Consider the following 26,871-nt stretch of genomic DNA (forward strand, 5'->3'; position numbering starts at 1 on the left):
CATAATAAACTTGACAACAGTCCACTTTACTCTCGATTTAGAGCCGCTGTAAAACTTCTTCTACCTGTTTTACTGGAGGTTTGTACCTCCGGGGCCAAAGAAACTCACGTCAGGTGACTCAAACTTATATGTTTTATTATAATTATCAGTTCTATTATTTATTAGGGTGCTGACAGCAGAGAGTAACGTTATAACTAATAACAAATCAATACTGTTTTTCTGCAGAGAGAATCAACAACTGAAATATACTGCAGGTCTAAGAGCATGACTTCCAAACAGGCTCCTGTGCTTATTGTCAGAGCAAACAGGACGGGGTATAAATCATTGACTGATGCGGTTTCTAGACCACATATTTTTAAAATCAGTGTTTAAAAATGGTGCGTCACAGGTTTCAGGGGAATTCCTGCGACTGCAGCTGAACAGGCTTGTATGAAACCAGACCTCCCGCAGGTACTTTAACTGAAGATAACATTGCAATAAAAAGAATCTGAATGCTAAGAGGCTTTAAGGAAAGAGAGGCCAGATTGCAGCCGACTGTATAATCAGTGTCTATAGAGCTGAATCGGAGCAGACAGAGAATCGCTTCAGTGTGTCTGAGAGAGAAACCTCAGCTGTAGCTTCATGTTGGTTTTTTCTCGTCTGCTTGTGTTCACAGGTACTGCACTGAATATGTGCAGTGTTAATTGTTTAACCTGCTGTACGTTTGGCAGCTGAACACTCTACCGTAATAGTTCTTTACTGTGAAAGAAGAAGCTGAGATACATTTTCATCTGCTGAGCTTGAAGTAAATGTAAGACGGGACCAAAGTAGTGAATTAATCAGGCAGTGGTGGAAAAATCAATGGAGGTCCATCTTTGATATTCTAATTTTGTTTCCCCATATTGCAATTATACTACTTCTACTTCTGTTCGCTATGTAAACACTACATCAGTTTCATGTCTGTCCTGGCAGAGGTTGCTCTTCTTGAGGTTTATACCTTTTTTTAACCCATAAAGGTGTTACAGAGCGCTAACGAGTTTTTCCTTTTCTGAATTGAAGGTGTTGAATGTTGTCAGACTGTAAAGCTGATTTTTAGCTGCAATGTAGTTTTGTAGCAGAGAGGTTTTAAACAGTCTAAAACACCAACTAAATGCTTTTTCTCTCCACTGACCGTAGACCAGAATTTTAATAATGGCTGACAACATTTCTCTTACTCACTATTGTTACTATTTCCAACTCCATGTAAAACCTACAAGTACAGATGAATAACTTTCTTTATTGGGATTTATGAATTGGGAAGTGAAGGAAATCCTTAACTTCACACAATTTTTGACAACATTGAATTAATTATATATGCATGTTGTGTATATTTGGACATTTAGTTGGTACTTTCAGCCAGATTTACTGTATGAGTCATATACTGTTGTTAATTATTATTAATGAAAAAACACTTAAGTGACCCTGTAATGTGTCAAATATACCATCTAATGAAATATAACAGTATAATGAGGTCCAGAGTAGCTTAAAATGTTCATTATTCAAGACTGAGAGGAATCAAGGCACAGATTATACAGCACAGTATAAGTAAACAACAGTATATGACTCATACAGTAAATCTGGCTGAAGGTATCAACTAAATATACAGTATATATATATATAATTAAGTAAATGTCAAAAATTGTGTGATTAGAAGTGCTGTACATAATTGTTGTAAATAATGTCATTTCTCTCGCAGACATTGAGATTTTAATCTAATTTATTGTAAATTTGTTCCTTTTTTAACCCGATACAGCAAAAAGCAGTAAAGTCTCTGGAATCTAACAGATTGATGTTAATCTTAATTGATATATTTATTTGATATATACTTTCTCAGTGATGTATTCAGCACATTTTCTCTGAGAAGCAGAAGAGTGTTGATCTCAGCTTCTGGTCTGAATAGGTTGTTGTTGTTGTTTTTTAATCCTTTTTCTGTACAAGTGGACTTTTGTAGCTTGATGTTCTGCACCAAGTTACATTAAAGCGTTGCTGTAATGTTCTTCAAAGGCCATCGACACTCCAGGCAACATTTTCCTCCAGAGTGCATCTCGTACTTTACGATTAACCTTCAGTTCCTTGTAGCCTCGCCTGTTGTAATATCCACATTGATCCAGGTCCAGCTGTCAGTCTCCATCTGTGGCCATGTGAAGGCAGTGATGGAGGCGATCGACGTTGCTTTAACACCTCACGCTCTGTATCCCTGCCTGAAGGTCTCGATGTGACTCATAATCAATATTTATGTTGTGTTTTTTTTGGTTTTTTTTCAAAAATGGCCTGCAGAAACTGAAAATTGAACAGCTGTAACAAAAATGGCTCTGTAAATGCTGGATTGGACATGTTATTATTACAATACAGTCATTCATCATTGGTACCAGTATAAAGCTACAGATATATATTCTATATTTTTCTGAATGTCAACAAATCCCTTGAAGAGACACAAACCAACAATGAATTTATCTACTTCCAAGTGTTATGTGTCTATCCGAAGTCTGATATATCTTCTTCCTCTGTGCCGTAGACCTCCGTTGTTGTCCAAAAACACGTCAGTGAGTCACACGGCTGCACTGGGTGACATGTTCCTTCATTACACGAACACACACACCATCCTGCTGCTGGAAATACTCACTAAAACACCAAATGTGTATTAATCCGCCGCTGAAAATAGTCCCCAACAAAGGCACCTTTTCTTCCTGTTTGAGTAATGTTTGCTAAAAACTACAATGCACAGCTGTTTTAGGAAATTACTAAGCATTTTTTAAATTAAACCATATATTTGTGACCTTGGAGCTGAGAGCCACAGACAGAGCAAAGAAGTCAAGTCTGAGAGACAAAGACCAACACACTGTTGGTTTTGTTCATTTCATGGGATTTATTTACAGTGAGCAAAATATAAACCTTATACCAACCGTATACAGTAATATGATTTTTAGCAATGCTAGCAGCCAGACTGAAATATCTCAACAACTATTTTATGGTTTATCATGAAATTTTGTTTCAGACATTCATGTTTCCCCTCAGGATGAATTGTAACTTTTCAATATATTGTTTTTTTGACGAAATACCTGCAAAACTAATGACATTCACATCAGCCTCAGCTGTACTTTTTGTTTAGTGCTAATTAGCAATTGTTAGCATACTAGCATAGTAAGCTAAGCTGGTGACCATTATAAACATTATACCTGCTGCTGTGTCTGAGTTCATCCTCACAGAGCAGCCAGCGTGGCTGTAAACTCTTTGTCTTGTTGAACATCTAATTGTTTTATTACATTATGTGGAACTTAATTAACAAGCTTTCTCATATTTTCAACCAGTGTAGAGTGACATTGTATCATACTTAAGCAAGTAATTACATTATCTGGCAGTTATTCTATTATCAGTTGGTATGCTGTATGTCACAGCTCTGCTTCATTTTCTACATTGTAAGATAAAATCATTTTGGATTTAAACTTCACTTTGATTTGAGGCCAGTAGAGACTGTAAAGTGTTTACTATCCAGCTCTGATTCATTTAATGGACTAAAACGTTTATCTTCACTTTATCTTTAAATAGTTTTTTAGCTTAAGTGATGTAAGAATTTCTCGACTCATAAAGGAATCTTTCATTTCATCACAAAAATTAAAACTCATCATTTTTGGAGATGCTATTGTCACTGTCACTGTAAAGAAGAGACTGATTTCTACATTCATGTGTTCAGGCAGCGTTTTCTGTCAGATTTACAACCTGAGAACTTGTAGTTGTGCGTTTCCTCTGTATCAGTCCTGTGAAACATTCCTGTTAGACCATTAGCTCCAGGCTGCATCTGAAATATTAATATTAATGTGCACAGAAATGAAATTCAGCAAATGATGTCATTACCTTGATTGAGGAGTATGTTGCTCAGTTCCCACAGTAACAAGTTATGTAATTTAACATTTCCCCACTGAACCCTAACAGCCTCTTTTTTCTTCATTTCTCAACAGGGCTGAAAAAACAGAAGTTTTAAGTGAAGATCTATTACAGGTACTAATGAATCTTCTTTTTCAAGTGTGTTTGTGTGCATGCCGTCCCTCAGTATCTTAGTCTCAGAATCATAAAATTACTTTTTCAAATGGCTTTCTGAACTGCCTTCAGGCAAAGTTAATAGGTGCTGTAATTGAACCTCTTTTGCGAGACAAAAGGCTGAACGTCCCCACTGATTGACTCGGGGCAGCGATGTAATTGATCTGATTAATGACGCCCTCAGTGGCAGCGACACCAGTTCCACGGAGTGGAACATTTAATAATGAAGTGAGAGGCATTAAGTTGGACAGGTAATGGTCTCGTATACAGCTGAGTAGACCATATTTTGCAGTATTTTTAGAAACAAGCAGCTCTGACAGAAAGCTGCAGCATCTGTATTTTTTTTAATCAGATTTTGTTCATGCTTGAGGCTTTAAGTGCCTCATATGCATGTCTGTAACTGCCAGCCGGGTCCTCCTGAAACTAACGTTATCTGTGGATGAGTGGGAATGTGTTGTCAGTTACACAATATACAGTATGTGTGTGTATTCCACTTCTCACTGAAGCTTGTCCACTGTTTTTTTCTTTCTTTCTGTGTATGTCAGGTGGAGAAACGTCTGGAGCTGGTCAAGCAGGTTTCCCACAGCACACACAAGAAGTTGACCGCCTGTCTGCAGGGCCAGCAGGGCGTGGATGTGGACAAGAAGTCTGTCAGGTCACCCTCGGTGAGAAGCAACCCAGACTCAGGCCTACGATCCATCTGAAAACACAGCTGCTGTTTGCTCTTTGGGTCTATTTCATTGATTTCATCTCTGTCTCATTCCCACAGATAACTGACCACATGTAGATAGTCTGACCTGATTTGAAGCATTTTCAGTGATTCAAATTTTCTGTCTGTCTTAAAACAACAGTCAAGTTCCCAAATGAACATTGAAACAGTTTTTGTTCGCTGTAATCATTCCTCCTGTTACTGACCAACGGAAGATCCTGTTAGAACATATGGGAGACAAAATCTGCTGTCCTCGTTTTGAACAAAAATGTATTTAAAAGTTTATCTGAAGATAATATGAGGCTTCAGCCATCTGAGTTAGTCAAATAAAGTGGATTTCTGCCACAGTTAAAGTCTTTTTTAGTAAAAACTCCCTCATTGTGTCCCGGTGGACAGTGTTTTCCTGTTCAGCTGCAGTGGAAGGATCGTAATAAAAAGAAGGAATTTGTCACTAAAACAACAGTAACTTTGAAAGATAATGGAGATAATAGAATATTTCTGCCGGCAGGATCATGATAAGAGACTCTGCACACCTGTTGGATTTTTCTTTCCTCTAAAAAAATTATAAATGTAACGTAAGACACAAAGCATTTTCCACCCAAAGCCATCAGTTTGCACAGCTCACTGAAACTACACGCGGAGCTGATCACTAAAGTATTGATCACAGAGTCATGACAAACGTACACAGTAATGAAGTGAGCTGTCTGACCTTAAAACAAGCGTTTCTTCCTGTTTAAAATCATCCGCCGCCTTCCAGAGTTCTGACTAGATCTCTGAAGCTAACAGCTGTATGCTAGATGTATAATATAAAGTATGTATACAATATATATTGCTGGAGCTTTAACTGTGCAGAGATATCAGTATGTAGCTGTTTGTCGCTGAGGTTTGCAGAGAAGCTGATGCACACGAATCGCCCAAATATCAACTATTCATTGTGCAGCAGTGTAGCTCAAACAAGCTGGTCAGGTGATCCAACTTCCTGTCAGGAGGTGGGTTTGAAACAGAAAAGTAACAAATATGTTCACACTCACATTAAAGCACATTAAAGAAACCATGCAGTAATATAAACATGACTATTACAGTGTCCTCCTACATGAATAAACTCACAGCTGGATGAAACACAGTGATTAAAACCATGCTGGGAAGCAGTGGTGAGAACACTAGAAGAAGAAGATTGGTTAGTTAAATAACTGATAAATAAATAAATAGATATGAAACTTAATTATAACTGTCTCCTCGATCACAGCAAACATTTAATGAGTTGATGATTTGCGATCCTGCACTGAAATCAAATGTTCTGTGTATTTATGTGCGTTACAGTTTGTGTGTGATTCATTTCATTTGTTTATTACAGTTTTCAGTGTTGAATGACACATTCAGGAGCCGTTGCGGCTGATTCATCGATTGTTTGTGTGTTTGTGCTCGTTCCTGTTTAGAAAAAGCTTCCTCTCACAACACTAGCGCAATGTATGGTGGAGGGGGCGGCGGTGCTCGGCGACGAGTCTCTACTAGGGTGAGCACACACACACACACACACACACACACACACACACACACACACACAGTAATCTATATAATCATTGATTACCTGTAGCACTGGCAGTGTTTTCTTTCCAAAAGCGCTGACATGGAAGGAATGTTTGTATCACCCAGAGCTGATTTTCCATTCATGTCCAGAGATACAGTCAGATGAGGACAAACCTTATCCTCCACTGTAAGATGTAAACATCTTCTATTTCACTTCTAGTCTTCTTTACTTTTTTTTGTACCTTTTATTTAATCAGGAACGCCTTAATGAGATTATAGATCCCTTCCAGATATGTTTTAAGACATAAAAATACTCTGCTTGGAATAATAATTGGTGTCTGAGATGATTTTTCCACAAAAAAAGTTCAGCTAACTTGATAAAAGTTCATAAAAATACATCTAATCCTTTTCCCTCATTGGAAAATCCAGAATCTATTATTACGCAAACATTTTTAGTTTCAGAATTTCAACTGCTGGACACAAGATGTCTCCTACTTCACTGAAAAGTCCATTCTCATTTCAAGTTTCCACATCACACTTGTTGCATACTGGACCACGATTGGCGCCAAACAAGCTGTGATGTCACAAAACACGCTCATAAACTCAGATTTTAGTTGAGTTCAGAGAAACTTTCCACCTTCGGCAGATGAACGTGAAAACAAACTCTGCACGTACATCATTCTGCTAAATGAAGCTCAAACATCCGACTGAAGGAACTGAAGAAAAACATATTTTTTTTATCCGAAGAGAGCTTTAAAAATGTATTTCTCAAGAGCTCAATGTTGACGTCTGAATGACAGAAAAAACAGTCAATGGAATAATATTGTCATTATTGACTCCTTTGCCACCGCGATATCTTCTGCAGATAAAATCATCTGAGTGTTTTTCTTTTGGTTTCAGGTTACTGAAATTGAAAAATACAGGAAATGAAGCATTTTACAATAAAACCTGTCAGTTGTCAAGCTATATTGATGCTACTGCCTTCCTCCTGTAGTGAGTTTCAGTGTATTGCATCATCTCGCTGTATTGACTCATACAGTATATGCATCATATTTAGTTTATTTACTACAGGGCTTTGTGCATAAATATCAGAAAAGAAGTGTAGAAACACCCCGGAGAACTGCGGCTGCCTCAGAGACCTACATTTCACATCGTGACGCATGCTCCTCTGTGTGTTTACTCGTGTTGCTCGGTCCCGTTGTCTGTTGCAGGAAGATGCTGAAGCTCTGCGGCGAGACGCAGGACAGACTCGCTCAGGAGCTCATCTTGTTCGAAGTCACCATCGAGAGAGACGTCATCGAGCCTCTGTACGACCTTGCGGAGGTACGTAAACAACGCTGTGTGAAGCCCTGTGTAATTAATGGACTCCAGTGAAGTTAATAGCAACAACAAATTATAATGCTTGATTAGAAAAAGGCACCAAACTGCACTCCTAGTGATTTAATTTATTAGATTGGAAGTTTTTAAGGATAATTACATGCAGAAAATGTTTTCAAGTAGCCACTGACTGATCAAAAATGAGGATATTGAAGAAATAAGGGGATAGAAATTGCCAAAAATTGATTTAAATAAGGAAGCTAGATTCTCACAGGGCTACTTCTACATGTGTTTAATATGGGATAAACATGGGACTCATTCTGATTAGTCTGTTAATTAGCCAGTAAACTAATCTTCATGAGACCAGGTAATTAGTACAGTTTTGCTACAACAGGTGCAAAGCCTTCAACAATACAGAGTCTGTTTCTCGCCCTCTTTCAAACCAACAGACAACAGACTGAAGTTAAACTCTGTCTTCACAGGTGGAAATCCCAAATATCCAGAAACAAAGGAAACATTTAGCAAAACTGGTCCTGGACATGGACTCTGCGCGCACACGGTAAGTGCGTTACTGCATGTGTGTGTTTGTGAGAAACAGAAATCCCATCCCCTGTGAATGGACTGGTCCCGAAGCTTCCCACTGAATGTTAATGGGATTCGATTGCACACAGGGAGGTTTTAACCATGTCTGCTTGGATAAAGCGTGAAAACCTCACCTACAGCCAGATGTTTCCTTTTGCTTTATATGTCATGTCATCCTATGTGCTGATATTATTAAAAAATAGATAAATAGTTTCCTATATGGCAGCAAATCTTTGTTGGTAAGTTAATGTTTACATATTTAGAGGACATTTTTTAAAAAGTTTGCCATGTATTCTGTAAATTTAGCAGCACACTCAATGCTAAAGAGCAAAAAGGAAAAAAAGAATCAAATATGAAGAGAAAAAATACAATTATTCAATAACAAAGACAAATTTATGGTCACTCGACCTTCATCGGGGCAAAGTTTTGACAAAAGGGAAACACAGAGCGCATAAATAAAACAGAGAATACCGTGTTTTTTCATCCAAGTACAAAATGGAAATGTTAATAAGAAATGTGGTTCCCAAGGTCAAAATACAAAATAAACTCCACAGATAAAAACATTTTACAAACACTGAGGATAAATCAAAACAGATAGCGTAGAATACTATTCATGCTGTTTGCTTTAATTCATAGGTCATATCATGCTCTGTGCTGATATTCATTATTCATTTATTCATCAACTAACGTTTCATACATGTACTTCAGACATTTATCAGCACACTTAGCAATGCTGAGGTGCAAAAAGGCCAAAAAGAATCAAGTATGTAGAGAAAAATGCAAGTATTTAATAATAAAGACAAAACTTTTGGTCTTTGGTCAAAGGTTTTGTCAAAAGGGAAACTCAGAGTTCATAAATGAAACTGAGCATCCCAAAGTTTTTTCATGCAAGTTCAAGTGGGAAATTCAAACAGAATTGTAGTTCAAACTGTCCAAATACAACAGTACGACAGTGTATTGCTGCCACTGTGACGAAACCACTAGTTTGACCGTCGCCATCTTGGATTTTTGGAGCCAGAAGTGAACATATTTGTACGAGAGGGTTGAGCTGACCCTGGCTGCTAGCTGCTAGCTCGGTTAGCATGGTGCATTTACAGTCTATGGTTAATTGTGATGATGCTAATGCTAATTTTCACTAGCAAAAAACAGGTTTAAAACCATTAAAACAAAATGTACCTACCGGAAAAACTGAACATCCAACTCATTAGAGGGTCTTTTAGTTCAACCAAACACTGAACAAGTGAACTGAACTTTTTAGGTGAACAAAATGTTACAATTAACTTTCATGAACTGAAAACACACTGAAATAACGACAGCTAAGGCTACGGCTCTGTGAATCTGGGGTTACGCCATGGTTACATTACGTAATCAATGTTGTCGCTATGGTAGCTACTTGTCAATCACATATTTGCCACGCCCTAGAGCATACCCTGCTCTATTGGCTATTGGCTATATGCTGTATTGAAGAAGACTTGAAACTAGCGATTGAGACCATAAACTCATTAGTAAAGTGGTTACTGAGGTGATAAATCAAGTGAGAAGTAGGGTCATTTTCTCATAGACTTACATATACAAACAGTGAGGATAAATCCAGATAGAAAGCAATCAGGAAAGTAATTGAAATACTTATTAGAAGCAATAAGAGGGGAGGAAATATTAAATAAACCAAAAGTTCTCTTTAAAAAAGTCTTTTTCCCCCCGTTATTAAAATGTACATGCTTAATAAAGTATATGTATTATTTATATCAGGAATAGACCTTTATCAGTAGAAAGGTTTGGTTGGAAGTACACAGCAGTGCTCCTCGGTATAAGCTTTCACACTGAGCACATCATGCTGTTAGACTCAATCTTCACAGCCTCCCAGGGTTCAAATACCACAGACCACCAAGCGATTCAATCTCAGTTACATTGTATGAATCATGAACAATTTATGCTAAAGAGAGATTTTCATTTTGCTCAAGATTTTGTGCAGCATTTCTAACATTATGAAGGCTTGCTCACTGTAGAGCTGCACCCAAAGGTTGATTATAGGTTTGACATTACCGCTTATGGCTTCAGATTCTTCCATGACGTCGGGCTTCTTGCAAGAAACAGATTAACGGTCAAACTAACATCAAATGCGTTGCACCAGAGGCAGAGATATTCAGATTTTAAGTGCCTAGAACGGGTCAAATACTGGATCCTACACTTCCCATAATGCAACTCAACATAGTCTTTTCATTAGACCCTCCCTGCCTTGAAAACGTCTCCCTCTTTCACTTACATTTACATTACATTTAGTCATTCGGAAGATGCTTTTGTTCAAAGCAACTTACAAGTGAGGCAAGACAAGTAGCGAGTAGCAAGTGACTGGAAGTAAACAAATACACCCCCAGTTTGTTTAGATTTGTTTGCACACAGAGGCTTTTATGCTCAGCATGTCCTCTGTTGCAGTATTCTCCAAAATGCTACTCAATGCTGAGGAAAACTTCCATGACCTGTGGTTTCGCAACTAAGGGTCATACAGATGTTTGCGCAGGCGTACCTGTTCAGCCGGTCTACCTTTGTACTTGGTACCGTATACCATCTGGAAATGAAAAGCCCCGAGCACACAGTAGGCGCTTAATCCCAAAAATTGGAAAGGTGCACGACCACGCATCGTGACAACTTGCAGAGCTTACGTGCTCAACACAAGAGGGGCGATGACGTCACTTTTGGCACATGCACCTTTACTGCATGAAGCATAAACAAGGCTTCATGCAGGCTTCCTGTTAATATTTGCAGTCTAAACCGAGTCCAAGCCGATGTTTTCACAGCCTGAGCGATAATCTTGCTGACTGGTAAACAGATCTTGTTGGGTAAAATTGGTGAACTTCCCCATAAATTATATCATGATTGTAGCTCAAACTTACACAGATTTTTTTTAGATGTACAAAGAATGAATATACATTCAAAATAAGTGAAAAATACCTGTAATTAAAGGTGAAAGAAGGTGTTGTGGACCTCCTGGCTCAAAAGCAGCTGAACTTTCTGCATTTTTGACTTTGAGACTCATTCTCTTGTGTTTTTATTAATCCATTCCAAGCAACCACAGAAATCAATGCTGAATAAAAATGTTATTCTTAAAATGCAGACTTTAGGACCATCGTTTCTCTCACCTTATTTGCTGTCATTTCAGTGTCATTATGAGCAGTGACACGGAGAAATACGATTTTCCTCACTGCAGTCAGTCCAGTTAGTTGGTTCGTTTTTTTTTTTTTTTTTTTCTAGTGACCCAAATCTGAGACAGTTTTCCCATCATCCCGCTGTGTGCTGAGCTCCTCTGGCAGCGTTACATATTATCTCCACTCAGGCCGCTCAGACAGAAAGTCTGACAGGCAGAGCGAGAGAGAAGAGAGTTTGATAGAGAGAATTAAAAGAGAAAATAGCTTAAGTTGAATAAATGAGGGTATAATGATAGTCCAGAGTTGGAATTTGTCAGTCAAAGACTTAAGTGATCCACCACCTTTTATAAAAACAGTTTGTTTTGTTTGTCGTTTTGTTTGAGTCGCTGTCAGATTTCGTTTTGTTTTGATGATTTTCTCTCTGAGGAACAAAAATCTGAAGCTGCTGAAAGCAAATAAAAATGTCAAACCTTCTGTTGGTTCGTCAGTTTTATTTTTTTCATCATTTAAAAGTCTCAAATCTACATAAAATAAAATATATATTGCATATATTAATTCTGAAAAACGTATTTACTATTTCCAGGTTTTATCAGTCTACCAAGTCTTCAGGATTGTCCAGTAACCTGCAGCCAACGGGAGCCAAGGCCGACCACCTCAGGGAAGAGATGGAGGAGGCAGCCAACCGCATGGAGATCTGTCGAGTCAGTAATCACTTCTGTTTGCAATAAATAAACAGTTTATGTCCATAATGCTACACATTCAGCGTATTTTCTTTATCATTCAGTCATTCTAAGATTTAGGGTATCCAAACTGCTGCTATTACTACTCACTCACTATCATGTTACTTATTTTTGATTAACCCGCAGAGAATTATCAGGTCAGAGCGTTTTAGCATCTTTCAGCTCATTGTTTTAGTTTACAGCCCTCAACTTTACTATTTTGGTTCATTCGCACTGCTCTCGTAGTGTATTTTCCAGCCATAGCAGGCGGCTTTTCTCGGACATAAAGCTTTGATAAACCCACTGTACACTACCTGCTCAGCACCAAACAACATAGTGGAGCATTTAGCAGCTAAAGAGCCAGATAGAAAGTTCAGAAAAGGATCCCATATTTGATAAAACGTAAAATAATATAATATGTGCACACCTCCACCATGGTGGAGGTGTGCACTCTCTGGCTGCTTTCTAGTACTATATTCTACACTTTACTATTTATAGACATTTTTCTCAGGAGACTTTTTGAATTATCATAGCAGGAAACTCACAGGTGCAACTAATAACAACCACAAAGGCTTTGCTACATAAAGAGCCAGCATGCACAATAAAGGACCCAGGAGCTTACAGCCATCATCTGTTTTATTAATTACACCTGTGCTTCCTACCTACCTTATAAAAGGATGTATTAAACTCTTTCATCTTTTCTTGTCGCTCATATATGTTGTTGTTTTTCCCTCCAGGATCAATTATCAGCAGACATGTACAGTTTTGTGGCCAAAGAAATTGACTATGCAAGCTACTTCCAGACAGTAAGTACAACATCTCTGCAGACTGTGACATGAGCGAAGAGAAACAAAAATAGTCTGCAGGTCCATCAGAGACTCTCTGGTCTCATTTTCTCTCTCTCTGTCTCTGCGCCCAGTTGATAGAAGTCCAGGCAGAGTATCACAGGAAGTCGTTAGAGCTGCTTCAGAGTATTCTGCCCCAGATCAAAGCTCATCAGGGTGAGTTTGAGACGACACACACACACACACAAACACACACACGAACACACACTGTCCCCTCTCCAACCCCTCGCTGTGCTGCTGCAGTTCACATCACAACAACAATATGTCCATGTTAGTTTGTACACATATACGATCGCCTGTAAATAATTTGGGGTTCTGCTTTCGGAAGTTAGATGATTGAATTACGGCTACAACACAGTGGTCACTAAAAACAAACTGACACAAAGTGTTGAGTCAGAATGGAGCTGCAGCAGTGGTCTATTATGTTTTCAACGTCTTGTATTATTTTTTATCATTTGATACTTTTAACAAACAGATATATTGTTTTTTTCTTTTGGTTGAAAGTTGTAATTCTTGACTCATTAGCACAAACTCCTTGTACGTACTATTAAAAACTGGGAGAAATTAGCCAGTTTCCTCTTCAGCTAACATGTTTTTTTGTTGTTGTTGGAAGCATGTTTAATATTTTTCTAAAGCCTTCAATAATTGTGACTTAATAAGCAACAATAAAAGTGAAGTAACTATCAGACAGCAGCCTCCATCGTTCCCAGTGTAACGGACAGCCGGGTCACGTCAGCGCTCTCTGCCATCTGAGCTGACGATGGTTGAACTTTTTCAATTTGCTGCTGCAATTACAAAAACCACACTGATAGTAAAACAATACAGGAGCTAATTATACTTGCATGAGTACACGGAGTTATACACCTCTTCATTATCACCAGCAGTGAACAAAAAATACATTAAAAAAATTGTCTTGGAGCAACAAGTTTGAATATCTGATGTGGGCCAAAAAACAATGTTTATGATATTAGTTACCTGGACTTGCTGTATTAATTAATCATGTAATATTACTAACCATTAAAGCTTTATTTAGCTGCTGCACTTAATGATATTAGAGTAGGTGGATAAGATCTAGCCACTCTGATTTGTTCAGTATTCAAACAGATCTGCTGTTGTTGTCATTGAGGACTGTTTCCAGTAGGTAAAGAAACAGTCAACCAATTACAAATTTGTAATTTTAAGAATTAGGACATCATCTTCCTCATAGCAAGCTACGACCATGAAATAAAACTACCACATAAATGTTGATGAGTATGGATGAGATCTGTGCAGTTTGTTTGTAAATTGACTTACAGAGACTCTTAAATCTGCATAATTCTTTGATGTTTGTGACAAATGCTAACTGCTCCCAGCAACAACCACTGCAGCTTCCCTGATGACTGAAAATGATGCTGCAGGTACAGATATGTCACTCACTACCGACTGATTAGGGAAAAACAAGACAAAACACCCCCTCTTCCTATCAAGAAATCAGCTAACATGAACACGATGTCAAGCTGAATGACTTAATTGAAATAAAACGTTAATTAAGTGTAATTATCAGGCTGGATGACGCAGATTCAAAACACAAACACCAACATCACCAAGTGGAAGATGCAGCTCGATGCCTGAAAGTTACTTATATTCAACTGTCGTCAGATTGTGACTCTCTTTATTTAAATCTGATTGTTCTGTGAAGATGTGTGGCATCACCTTTTCCCTTCAAACGAGTGACAACAGCACAAACAAATAACACAAATCTTTCAGCAGATAATAATGTGTCTGTCACCCATAGTGAGAAGCTGATTAATGAAATGTTTTTCAGGGCCTTTAAGGTCACCCAGAAAATAGATTTCCTATTTGTTTTGGTAACTTTCAGTGTTAGTTTTAAGTGGAAGGTAGCAGCATCCTCAAAGTAGAGCTGCTTCTGCATGTTGTGCGTGTGTGTAACACTGTGTGTGTGTTTGTGTTTGACAGAGTCCTGGGTGGAGAAACCATGCTACGGGAAACCATTAGAGGAGCACTTAGCGCTCAGCGGGAGGGATATTGCCTTTCCCATCGAGGCCTGTGTCACCATGCTGCTGGAGTGTGGCATGCAGGAGGAGGTCAGACTCCACCGCACACATACTGCATCTGTCCCGACTGCTTTTAAATGACACCAACAGACTCAGTAAACAAATTACTGAAAAGAAATTATATCTAATAAGGCCCAGGCAGCAGTTTGGTTTCCTCAAAGCAGTTTGCTTAAGGCTCGAAACAAATAATCCTCGGCTGTTTAATTAATGTGTGATGGTAATAAATGTCCTAATTTTGTGTTATCAGTCCTGCGAGCTGTGCAGCTTTAATTGCTCAGCGTGTTGCGATTGTTTAACGGAGAAATACTGAGAGCACAGTGAATGTTTCTATCAACAAATCATTATGAGATTAAAGGAAAAAGACATAATATATCATTATACATTTCCATTTTAATTAATATATTTGTTGCACATTATGGATAATATTTTGCGGTATTGTGCAGAATAGTGCAGAGAAAGTTTTAACATCTAAGGCTGCGTTCACTCTAAATCTGGCAAAATGGGAAAAACGTCAGTCCTTCCATTCAGTTAAATGGGGGCAGTGTGTTTAGGCTGTGGGAGTGAGGACTGCATGGGGTGCAGGTAAAAAACCACAGTGGCCGTGCAGGAAGAAGTTGAACCAGAATCAACGCTGCAGAGGCCAATCATGTAAGCCGGTGATCAGACCAACGGGAAGAAGAACCTGGTTTACCATGTACTCTGCCATGAGGGTGGACAAAGACATTACTAGGAAGAGGGGTGGACATTGTTCTTTGTTTGATAACTTTAAAAGTAAAGTTTGCTGTTGACTTCATGACTCATTGTAAAAAAAGACGAGAGAGAGAGAGCAGCGGTGGACGAGCGAGCTAGGGAGTGAATGAAGAGAGGGAGCGGTGGTAGCGAAAACAAAGCAGTGACTCAGAAAAATAAGACATTATTTTCTGATTGTCTCACGGTGATTACATTCTGAACCATAAATAAACATGACTACACCTCCACACAACCCTGCGGGAAGGTGTCACATTGCCAGATTTGGTGTGAATGCAGCGTGAAGCTGACAATCCAGTTAATTCATGGTGGTGCAGAACTCAGAGGTCCCATCCTATTTAACATGTTTGGCAGCTGAAAGATATTGATTAAAGGAAACACAAATTGATCCTTTTGGTGCCAGAACTGCTGCTGTTCATTCATTAGCAGTCGAGTTCAATGTCTCATAGGTTTTGCGAATGTGATATGTATCAATGAGGACGTAGGTTGAGGTTCAATCGAGTTTTTACTTTGTTCTTCAACCAAAAAATCAAACAAACTGAAACTAAGTCAGTGCTCTTTATGTACATTAAACTGATTCGGCAGATGCTTTTGTCCAAAGCAAATTACATTTTTTTCCTCTCCACATAAGCACACATTGGGATCAGTTTTGCTCAAAGACTGCTGGGAATCAAACCTCCAACCCTATAATTATTGGGCACAGCTGCAACCACCCTGTTACATGCATTATGTAGGCTATACAGTACATTTAATGGTTCTGGTAATTAACATTAAGATATTGTGATGAAACTGGCTCGTTAGACTACGTGTTCTAACTGTTAGTCTAAGTAAAGAATTAGAAATGCAGTGTTTAATTGATATTTTTGCCCAACATTTTGGAATATACATAAATATACTATAATAAAGATGTATATATTTTTTAAAATAAATAATCGTATCAAATTAAATTAACTTAAAAAAAGGAAATTGATCAGAAATAAGAGTTATGTATATATATTGACAGTAGGCTTTATCTGTTGAAATTTACTGTGTTTGATGAGCGTGATGTGAGATCAGTTCATTGATGCTATCTGTACACATTTTAATAAGAAGCTCTACTCGGCCTGTGAAAAAAACAAACAGCGTCTTCTGTTGCTCAGAGGAGCAAGTCTGAAAATAGAAATAACCCTGAAGACCTCATAGTGATGTCATCAGGGTTATTTTTGGAGGCTTGGAGACAAGGATTTTATGAAAGACACTTGTAGTATAAAGAACAACTCTGTTATGTCTTGATCTATTATCTGTGATCATAAATATATTCTTTATACTACGAGTGTTGCTTCAGACTTCTCTCCTTCTCTGTGCACTTTGGTGACATTGTGCCAGAAATCCCTACTTTACATTTAGCAGTTTAGCAATTTATATTATAAAATTCACAGAGAGTCTGCATCACAAACTGGAAGTGTGGAGTGGATAAATTATGCTATTGGTTGCATTATGCATTCTTTGTTTGATGTAAATAGCATCTATTTTGGGGAATTTTACAGTTATAAATTGGATAAAAATTCACATTAAATTTTCTATTTATTTTGCTGACTAACATCTTTCCTGTCATGTCCTGTACAGAAAATAATCAAGAAGCCCATTCACATACTTTAATTCTTTGCAGCTGGCAAGTAGCAATTATCTACACATAAAATATGACATTTTGACCACAAATGGTGTTTTCTCGGTTGAAACATTGTCATATCCTTGAGTAAGATACTGTATTTGTCTGCACTTTTTCATTAATTTCTCCCTTGACTGCCCTCTTATGTATCAGTAATCAATTATCTCTTTTTATTTCAATCTTTTCATTGAACTCCTGACTGTCATCGTCAGCTCTAACTCGTGTCATCATGTTTTGTGTCTCAGGGTTTGTTCAGAATCGCTCCGTCAGCCTCCAAACTGAAGAAGCTGAAGGCGTCTTTAGACTGTGGGGTGTTAGACGTTCAGGAGTACTCCGCGGACCCACACGCCATCGCAGGTGAGCATGCAACCTAATCTGTTGCCATGACAACTAATAACCATCATCTAGAAACTGAAACTCTCCTCACAGGGGTAGACTCATGAGTTGGCACCCATTTCGCTTTAGGAATCTAATTTCTGCACATTTCTGGCTTGCTCCCTCGCGTCTGTGTATTACTGAGACATCTGTTCTCCCACCTTCACTTCCACACGAAGGGGAAAAAAACAATTTATGGGAATGAACATCGTAATTAAGCTGCCAAATGATCTGGCAGTCACTCCGCATTGAAGAGATCTCTCTGTTATATTATATTTTAAAGATGTTTTTCACAACTTGTGTTTGCCCCTCAGTAAATCCTCACATATTACTGATTCTGCTGTTGTCATACGTCAAGCTCAGCAGTTAATTTTCTTGCTGGAGGTTAATTTGAAAGTGTTATGTAAGGGCGACACATGAGAGTTAGAAGATTACTTTAGACTTGATTAGGATTCAGTTGCTGCAACAAGAACATCAGAATCAAAACAAGCAGAACGTTTTTGTCCTTTTTTGCTTCTCTGTCTTTTTTAGTAGAGATATTCAATAAACTTTGCCAAAATGCATAGTGATAAACTCCAAATATAACTGGGATTATTGTCAAAATGATTCTTCATCTTCTGCACAGGCTGCACCAAAAAACAAACTCTATTATCTTTGTTGCTTTCTGTTGCTTGTCACTGACTTGCGTTTAAATCAGAACCGTGACTGACTACAAAGCTTTTATGATGCTGTTGTTGATATGTTTTTAAGGATGCTGCATCTTTACTGACTGCAGGATAATGCTGTTGTCAGATGAAAAACTCCAAAACATTTCAGGAGCTGTGGAAAATATTTTTAGCTTGAAAACCGTGCATTTCAAAAAAAAAAAAAAAAAGTCAGAGTAATTTATGGAGATGGTAATATTTCAGCTGAACATGAAACGCACAAAAGCTGGAGATACAATATTTTCACCCATCAGGAACAATATGTTTCATTATTAAACATCAAATTAAAGTCAGTCAATCAGCTGCGTTCACTGGAGCATGTGGAGTGACCAGAGAGAGCGTTAAGATGAATCCCGAGTCGATGCCGTATCCCTCTCTGATGATTCCAGATTAAACTGGGTTAGCGCCAATAGGAAATCTAATTTGTGTGCTGGTCCCACTGGGTTGGGGGTCAGCGATCGTGGTTGGGGGTGGGGGCGTGCAGGGGTTCATCTTCCATCAGTTTCAATCAAAAGCAGCTCCATAAATATAGCAAACTACTGTAGAGGAGCATCTTCTGTGGGTTTAACATACTTCCCTACATTTAAAGGATAAGCCTGGTGATTTTCTATATTTTTCTTATTGTGAGTGAATCTCATGTACAGAGCCAAACCAACAATGAATTGATCTACTAACAAGTATTGTGTGTGTATCCAAAGTCAGATATATCTTATTCCTCTGTGCCGTTAATCTTTGAACCCATCGGCTCTCTGATGACGATTTAGCCTCTGAAGGCAACAGATATCTGGATAACGGATATCTGGGCCAAGACTTCCTCTTCCGTGCACTGGTTGTTGTTTACAGTCCGATTAGTAACTTAAGATGGTTCAGACAACATTTCGGCTAATCTGTATAAACAGATATATGCATATGAATGCAGATAAATTAAAAAAAAGCTAATAAAAAGCGAAATTGTCGTCAGATGATAGCCGATGGGTTCCAAGATTGCATTTCGGCCAATGCGTTCTGCCTCTTTTGCTCTCCACATTGACTGTTTACCTGCATGCAACCAAAGCTCGCTCTAACGTGATTGGTCAATACTACTCAGACTACAAACCAAAATCGCCTACAGATTCTGCATTTGTATGCAGATATCTGTTTATAGAGATTACTGTGGTATAGACCTCTGTTGTCCAAAAATAATTAAAAACACATCAATGAGCCACTCTGCTGCACTAGGTGACATGTTCCATCACCCTGAAGAGTTTGGGAATGGTAGTTTGTTTAGAAACGGCTCCAAAGACTGATAACAGCAATCATGTTTTCAGTCTCCGGAGAGTAGTTCCTTGTAAGGCTGCATTCAGACTGGAAACAGCTCTGTGTTGAAACAAATCAAGGGGTTGCATTGAGGGAAGTGTGTTGTTTAAGGTAAATACAATCCAGGAAGTCCAGTTGAAGCTACAGATGGCTTTTCAGACACCAAAATACCACACAGCAGTTTGTAAAACTCACAGGCAGGATTTTACAACTCTGGAAAGTGTGAGATACATTCGGATACAGTGCTCACGTTACAAAGTAATCCACCAATATGCACTTGCATAAATCTTATTTGCCGGATGATGTCATGTTGCATTGCAGCAAAAGTTGAGCCTGGTTCAACTTTTTCGCTGGACGACCCTGCAGTGTTTTGCTGGAGCTCTTTGTGTTGGCACCCCCAACACGCAGAGTTAATGTCGGTCTGAATGCTGCCTAAGGCAAACGCTACTGTACATGCACGGGAACACAACCTCTTGACTTTGTAAATTTCCCAAAGAACTTTAGTACAAAGTCAAGAGGTTGTGATATGTAGCACAACAAGCAAGTAAAGCTGTAAACAGAACCGCGTCTTCTGTACAAGGAACTTCTCTCCAGAGACTGAAAACGTCATCGCTGTCATTAGTCTTTGGAGTTTCTAAACAAACTAATGCGACCAAACTTTTCATGATGAAGGAACATGTCACCCAGTGCAGCGGTGTGGCTCATTGACGTGTTTTTAATAGTTTTTGGACAACAACAGAGGTCTACGCCACAGAGGAATAAGATATATCAGGCTTTAGGTACAAACACAATACTTGTAAGTAGGTCAATTCATTGTTAGTTTTGCTCTGCACATGAGATATAAATATATAAAAATATAGAAAATCACCAGCCTTATCATTTAATATGTTTATTTAATCCAATCACAAACTCCATGTCTGTGTATATACACAGATCTAGACAGGCAGACATGTATACGTACACGCTCAGACAGAACAACAGCAGCCTCCAAGCTGTCTCCCAGTGAGGGATGCCCTGACTTGGTTTGTTTGTCATCCATCCCACGCATCCCTGAGGGAAATGAATGCAGCAGACCAGAGAGAGAAGAAGACAAGTCAGAGAGAAACCCAGTCAGCTGTCGTTTTCCTCCTCAGCACTGGAAAATTACACTGCCACCCACCAGTCCTGATCAAACAGAGTTCAGAAATAGTTTTCTGTTTGTTTTGAACTGCTTGTTGTACTAGATATCTGGGTCTGTATAATTTCTAAGCACGTGATGAGACATTTTCTGCACAGTCACGGCACAGGTACTACTGGGAAATGTATTTGTTGCCCCAGACTCATAGCTTTTCTCCGGATCATTTGTGTCTACATAATTTGATTAATTTAAAATTTGCTAGAATCCTCCATTTTATGGTCCTGCTGTTGAAGAGGGACTCTGTGTCAAAAGTTTTAAGACTTTAATTACTTTAGTTTATATTGAACTCATTTGTTGTAAAATTGTGTTTTATCAACTTGCAAACAGAAAACTGAGGAACAGGTCATATTATTCCATCATGAGAGGCACTGTAAGGCTGCAACCAACTATTATTTTTTTACTATCAATAGGTTTGACAATTATTTTCTTTAATCAATGGAAGACAGGGGAAAAGGGCTTCCCAGACTGGTCAGTGAAAATACTCAGGAGGGAAAAGGGCTGTGAAATGCAAAAAAGTGAGAGCACTAATTAGCTGCTGGTCCAAGCCTTCTCTGTGTTCTTTATTTGTATTTGCCTTTTTTAATTTCACAGCTTCTTTTTTATGAGAATTTATTTCTTTAATAATCAACAAGTGTATAAAATGTCAGAAAATAGTGAAAAATGCTGATCATGAGTCCCTGAAGCCCAAGTTAACATATTCAGATGACTCATTTTGTCTGACTAAGAGTCAAAAACACAAAGATGTTGAGTTTATTATAACAGAAAACTGTGAAAACTAGAAAATATACTGAACCACCAATGAATTATCAACGACTTTTGGGCAACTTTGCCTTAAAAAAATCAAAGATTAACAATTAATCAGTTATCAAAATTGTTGCCAATCAACTAATCATTTCAGCTCTAGAGTACTGCCAATATGATAGGGGTCAATAGGGATCAAACTTTTGCCCCAGGGCCCCACAACCAGAGCATGCTGGTACGCAGCATACCATGCTTCCAAGAATGAAGAACCTGGTTTCTTGTGTGCATGTAAACACGTCTCTCCTGCTCTCAACATCACTGCTTAGTACGCTCTCAAGTTTACCTGCACGATTGTTCACCCTGTCAGAGTGTTTGGCTGTTTGGTCTCCAGTCTGATCACCAGTAAGATATTGGTCGCTATAGGGAAGCACTGAGACAATCTAACTGGTAAATGAGACACAAATATAAGGTCTGAGTCTGACATATAAAACAATACAATCACTGACATATACAGTAAGATATATATATACATATATATATACAGGCCTGCATCAGTCTTCTGAGTGCAGCTGCTGTTTGTTCTTCTTCTCTTGAGATATGGAGGCTTGAATCAAACACAGTATATCCCATTGAATTGATTCTGTATTGAGCTGCTGAAGTGCTCATCAGTTCACAGCTGGTTTCACCTCATTTATCATCATCCAGCTTCCTTTACTTTCTTTCCTTATTTATTCCTTTCTTCCTTCTTTCTTTCTTTTCTTTCTTTCTTTTCTTTGGCTCAATCCCCATGTCCCCCCTAAGGCCTAAGCCCTGAACCCTCAAGGACTTAATTGACGTCACCTGGCAAGTGCTCGAGTGCAAGAGGCTGCAAGGGCTCGAAATAGTACATAACCGTTTTTCCCCTTGTAACCTCGTATTTAACGTCACAATGCTATGAACTGTGGGTAATTCCCTCGACTTTACAAAAAGTGTGTAGAAAGGGTTCAAAATGTCTGTGAGAGAGCCCTCATTGCACTTGACGATTTGACAGTAGGATAGCCCGAAGCCCTTGTGGACTTAGCGGGAACGTGCCTCAAAGTCCGTGAGTGTGGACATTGGGATCAGGCCTTTCTTCTCTCCTTCTTTCTTTCTCTATCTCCTTCTCTTGTCTCCTGCTCACACTTACTATACATAAATGCATCACCTGCTGGTGATCATACAGACACTTGAAGCTCACGCAGTTACATCTGCATTATATTTGCACAGATACTGCACATACATGCATACATGCATTTATCTTATGATTTTGTTCTCACCAGGTGCTTTGAAGTCCTACCTGCGGGAGCTCCCTGAGCCGTTAATGACCTTTGAACTCTACAATGACTGGATCCAGGCCTCCAAGTGTGTATCTTTTCAGTATAATTTCGTTGTTATCAGTACAGACCTTCATATGTTATCATCCTGAAATTTAACGCATCTTTTCTGTGGTCCTGCAGCATTCAAGACCAAGACAAGAGACTGCAGGCTCTCCTCAATGCCTGCGAGAAACTACCCCCAGCCAACAACAACAACTTCAAGTGAGTCACTTTCTTAGTTTCTCAGTTTCACACCAAACCTAATTATTACCAGTAATGATCTGCTTTGGCTTCTATGTTTATGATCAAACCGACTCCTATTAGTAACTTTATTACTATAGTTGAATGTCACTTATTAACATTATATTTAGCTATATATAATTAGCTGGTTAGCTAGCCATGCAGCTTTGATTATTTAATGTTAAGTAAAGAAAGCTCACAAACATTTAGCTGCTGTTTTACTGACACTATTTACTCTTTGTGAAAAATCTCTTTATGTCCATCCCCTGTTTTATAACACGCATTTCAATTTGTTTTGACAAAAACAATAATTTAGCTTCTAATAATAGAAAAGGACAATGTTAATGCTAATGTTAATTAGTTGTGGGTGACAGTTAAAACCACTGATGCTAAAGTCACTTTAAAACAGGGAAATTCTGAAGCTTTATGTAGCTGGTTATCCATACCTCACACTGCGGTTAAAGTCAAAGCTGCAGAAAGAAACTGAGCTGTAAAGGACTGTTTGCTTCCATACAGACCTCCCTTATCTGCCCTGTTAGATCAGGAGGAGGATGAGGGAGAAATTAATGAATACTGAAGTTTTTCTTCACTGATATGACACACACTTTCCTCTGTTCTGCAGCTTCTGCAACCCACAAGCGGTCAAAGGTGGTTTTATATGATGGGTGCATTAAGCTAATGTTTGATTGGATACAGTTTTGTTCACGCCCCTGAGTTCAAGATGAGTCTTCAAACATTTGAAAACATTTGACAGGAAGTAAAAATACTACAATTGGCATAATGAGCGATAACTGAACAATTAACCCCAGGACATGGGATTAAAACTGGGAAAATTGATTTTTTATTTCATTTTGTCTTTAACAACGAGTGTACAGGACTGCTCTACAAGCGTCACTGATACCATGTAGAGCTTTCTAGCTGGAAGGAGCCAAGTAGTCTAAACAGAGAGGGGAGTCAGAGTCGAATACGAATGAAAACATACAGAAAAGTGACTTATATACTTGACTCTATATACTATACTATTAAGGGTTTTTAAAACACCTTTTGTGAAAATACAATTTAACACTTTCTAAAGCCATCCGATCTCAAATATTTGAGGGGGAACAACGCCTCTGTTCTTAATTCTTATCTAGTTCCTCAGCAGCTCAGCGTTACTCTATTTGCAGCTGGATTAAGGCAAGCGTTAGATATTGGTTGAAGGGCTTGTCGCATGATCAAAAGAGAGAGGAGGAGCGGCAAAAAGAGGAAGAGGAGGGGATAAATAGCGAGACGGTGCAGCACTTGTCAGTGTCATCATCGAATCGCACAAATAGGGTGTATTTTTAGACAGTCCTCCTCTGAGAAGACCTGTCAGACCTGTCCAGATGATCGCTGCTCGCTGGAATGAGCTGCCTGATGTTCATTCAACTGTAGTTCAGCTCTGGATGAGTCATTCAGCTCAGCTACACTCCGAGAGCCACAGAAACCCACTAGCCCATTTTTGTGTCTCAGAGCCCCCATGAAGAGACTGAAAAAATAATAATAATGATAATAATAGTTTACTGAAATAATATGGTTTAGCTCGGTGTGTTTTGTGGAAGGCAAGTGTTGATGTAGCACAATGAAAAAATCAAAAATCGACATTAAATACACTGTAAGTCTGTTGGAAACTGACCTTTTTTTTAGAGGATAGGTTCGCAATTGTCTTAAAACAACAGTCAGATATCCGTATGAACAGTGAAAGAGGTTTTCCTCTGTAATCATTCCTCTTATTCATACTGGCTATTAAAAGATCCCCTTCAAATGTGCTTTCATTGTAAGTGGTGGGGGCCGAAATCCACAGTCATCCATAGGATTAGCAAGTATAACCCAGTATTTCATTGTTATTTCCCACGTTTCTTACTTTACACATCTCATTTTCGTTGGAGTTTATCTCAATTTATTCTGACAAATAGTAAAGCTGAACCTCCATGTGAACACTACCACATGCTCCAGCTCCTACACAAATGAAATACACAGGAAAAAGGAGAATTAGCTCAGTTTGCTACAACTTTAAGCTAGCAGAACTCAACAGCTTTAAGCGGCTATCAAAAAATCAATATTTTTTATAATTGTTTGACTGTAATGTGTTGGGCGTGACTTATAGTGATGAACCTACAGAGATCTACCAGTGACTCTGCAGCTCCCCTCGGCTTTACAGAGCTTTACTGCAAGTTTCAGCTCGTTGTTTAGCTGTCCGGCTGCAACTTTACTGTTTTAGTTCACTCTCAGCGCTCTCATAGGGTCGTTTTCAACCACAGCAGGCAGCTATTTTCAGAGGAAAAGCTCTAAAAAGCCTCTGTACACTACCTGCTGAGCACCAAACACCAAACAGACACAGGTAGCTGTAGACTATCTGGTGAACATAGTGGAGCATGTAGCAACTAAAGAGCCAGATATTTCCCTCAGGAGTTGGTAGAGAGAAAAAAACAGAGCTAAAAGAGAGTGAATATTGGACTTAAATTCACCAGGTGGACAGAAACACGACTCCAAATGATTGTGGTGCTGAACACCAATTTCTTCTTTGCTCCTACAGGAGTTGTTTTTATCGTAAGTTGTTTTGGATAAAAGCGTCTGCCAAACGAATGTAATGTTTCATTGACTGATCCACAGTATGTCCTGTTTCTCTATTTACAGATATTTGATCAAATTCCTCTCCAAACTGACTGAATACCAGGATGTAAACAAGATGACACCTGGAAACATCGCTATTGTCCTCGGACCTAACCTGCTGTGGACGCACAACGAAGGGTAAGACAGCATTCGTACAAACAGTATCAGCTATACAGAAATGAGTTAGCTTATTGACTTCTGTGTAACAATATAAACTTTAAAGAGCAACTTAAAATCTGCTGACTTATATCATGCTCTGATTTTCTGTTAGTTTTATACTGTTATGATATTAAACATGATCAAAGTTCCAAAACTTGAGGTGAACGTATGTAAAAATGCTTCCTGCAAGTCAAAAGCCAGGGCTTCAACCTGCTCTGAACGCTTCGTTTGCAATATTACCTCTACTTCCTCCTTGTGATGTCATCATATCATGCACACACGTTCACAAACAGCTGTCCGTTCCGTAGCCTTTGTCACTAAGGTTGTTTTATATTTGCATATTTCGGATCGGATTTTGGCTCAAACTTTTACGGATGTATTTGAGAAGTTGATATTTTGAGTAAAGAATGAGAAAAAGAAGTGAAATCCTTTGTTTGTTTATGTAGCCTCTGGAGCTGGAGGAAGCTTCCTTAAACTGACCAATCAGAACAGAGTGGGCTCATCAGGATGAGGGGGGGGGGGGGGGGGGGGGGGGGCTTAAAGAGACAGGAGCTAAAACAGCCTGTTTCAGACAGAGGCTGAACTGAGGGGCTGCATAAAGGGCCAGTATTAGATAAATAAGGAGGTTTTTTTAAATTCTAAATCATGCAAAGATATTCCAGCAGAGCCCCAGAATACAAATATATACACCTGGAAATGTGCATGATACGTCCTCTTTAAGTTACATTTTAAAAGAATATGCCACTAACTTAGCACTGCACTCCTACAACATTGTAGGATTCACAATGAATTAATTTATTCCTATGTCTTGTATAACACAGAGAGAATGAACTGAACGAATATATAATTGAAATAGTCCATATACTGTGT

At 38.7% G+C, this 26,871-nt stretch overlaps 2 protein-coding genes across 10 annotated transcripts in view; one reads left to right on the top strand and one right to left on the bottom strand.

Moving 5' to 3' along the window:
• Window positions 1–26,871, top strand: part of LOC121886755 (rho GTPase-activating protein 44-like) — a 105,701-nt gene that overhangs the window by 61,011 nt on the left and 17,819 nt on the right. For all 6 annotated transcript variants that reach the window (XM_042397000.1, XM_042396997.1, XM_042396996.1 and 3 more), the window contains exons 2-14: window positions 3,975–4,014; window positions 4,599–4,718; window positions 6,199–6,275; window positions 7,501–7,612; window positions 8,089–8,165; window positions 11,915–12,032; window positions 12,788–12,856; window positions 12,970–13,051; window positions 14,852–14,979; window positions 17,590–17,701; window positions 22,936–23,017; window positions 23,113–23,193; window positions 25,867–25,980. In XM_042397000.1, coding sequence (XP_042252934.1) covers window positions 3,975–4,014; window positions 4,599–4,718; window positions 6,199–6,275; window positions 7,501–7,612; window positions 8,089–8,165; window positions 11,915–12,032; window positions 12,788–12,856; window positions 12,970–13,051; window positions 14,852–14,979; window positions 17,590–17,701; window positions 22,936–23,017; window positions 23,113–23,193; window positions 25,867–25,980 — 1,212 coding nt within the window. The remainder of the gene's footprint in view (window positions 1–3,974; window positions 4,015–4,598; window positions 4,719–6,198; window positions 6,276–7,500; window positions 7,613–8,088; window positions 8,166–11,914; window positions 12,033–12,787; window positions 12,857–12,969; window positions 13,052–14,851; window positions 14,980–17,589; window positions 17,702–22,935; window positions 23,018–23,112; window positions 23,194–25,866; window positions 25,981–26,871) is intronic.
• The window catches only part of LOC121886756 (testis-expressed protein 47), a 68,055-nt gene that overhangs the window by 13,597 nt on the left and 27,587 nt on the right, over window positions 1–26,871 (bottom strand). For 2 of the 4 annotated variants that reach the window (XR_006092836.1, XR_006092839.1), the window contains exons 11-12: window positions 20,681–20,769; window positions 15,332–15,648 (exon numbers count right to left, since the gene is read on the bottom strand). The exons of 1 other annotated variant lie outside the window; for it this stretch is intronic. The gene's annotated coding sequence lies outside the window, so the exon portion shown is untranslated. Of the gene's footprint in view, window positions 1–15,331; window positions 15,649–20,680; window positions 20,770–26,871 lie in introns of those variants that run through there. One more of the 4 variants, XR_006092837.1, reaches the window with a different exon arrangement.

The sequence above is a fragment of the Thunnus maccoyii genome, chromosome 20 (assembly GCF_910596095.1).
Source record: "Thunnus maccoyii chromosome 20, fThuMac1.1, whole genome shotgun sequence".
NCBI classification, from domain to species: domain Eukaryota; kingdom Metazoa; phylum Chordata; class Actinopteri; order Scombriformes; family Scombridae; genus Thunnus; species Thunnus maccoyii.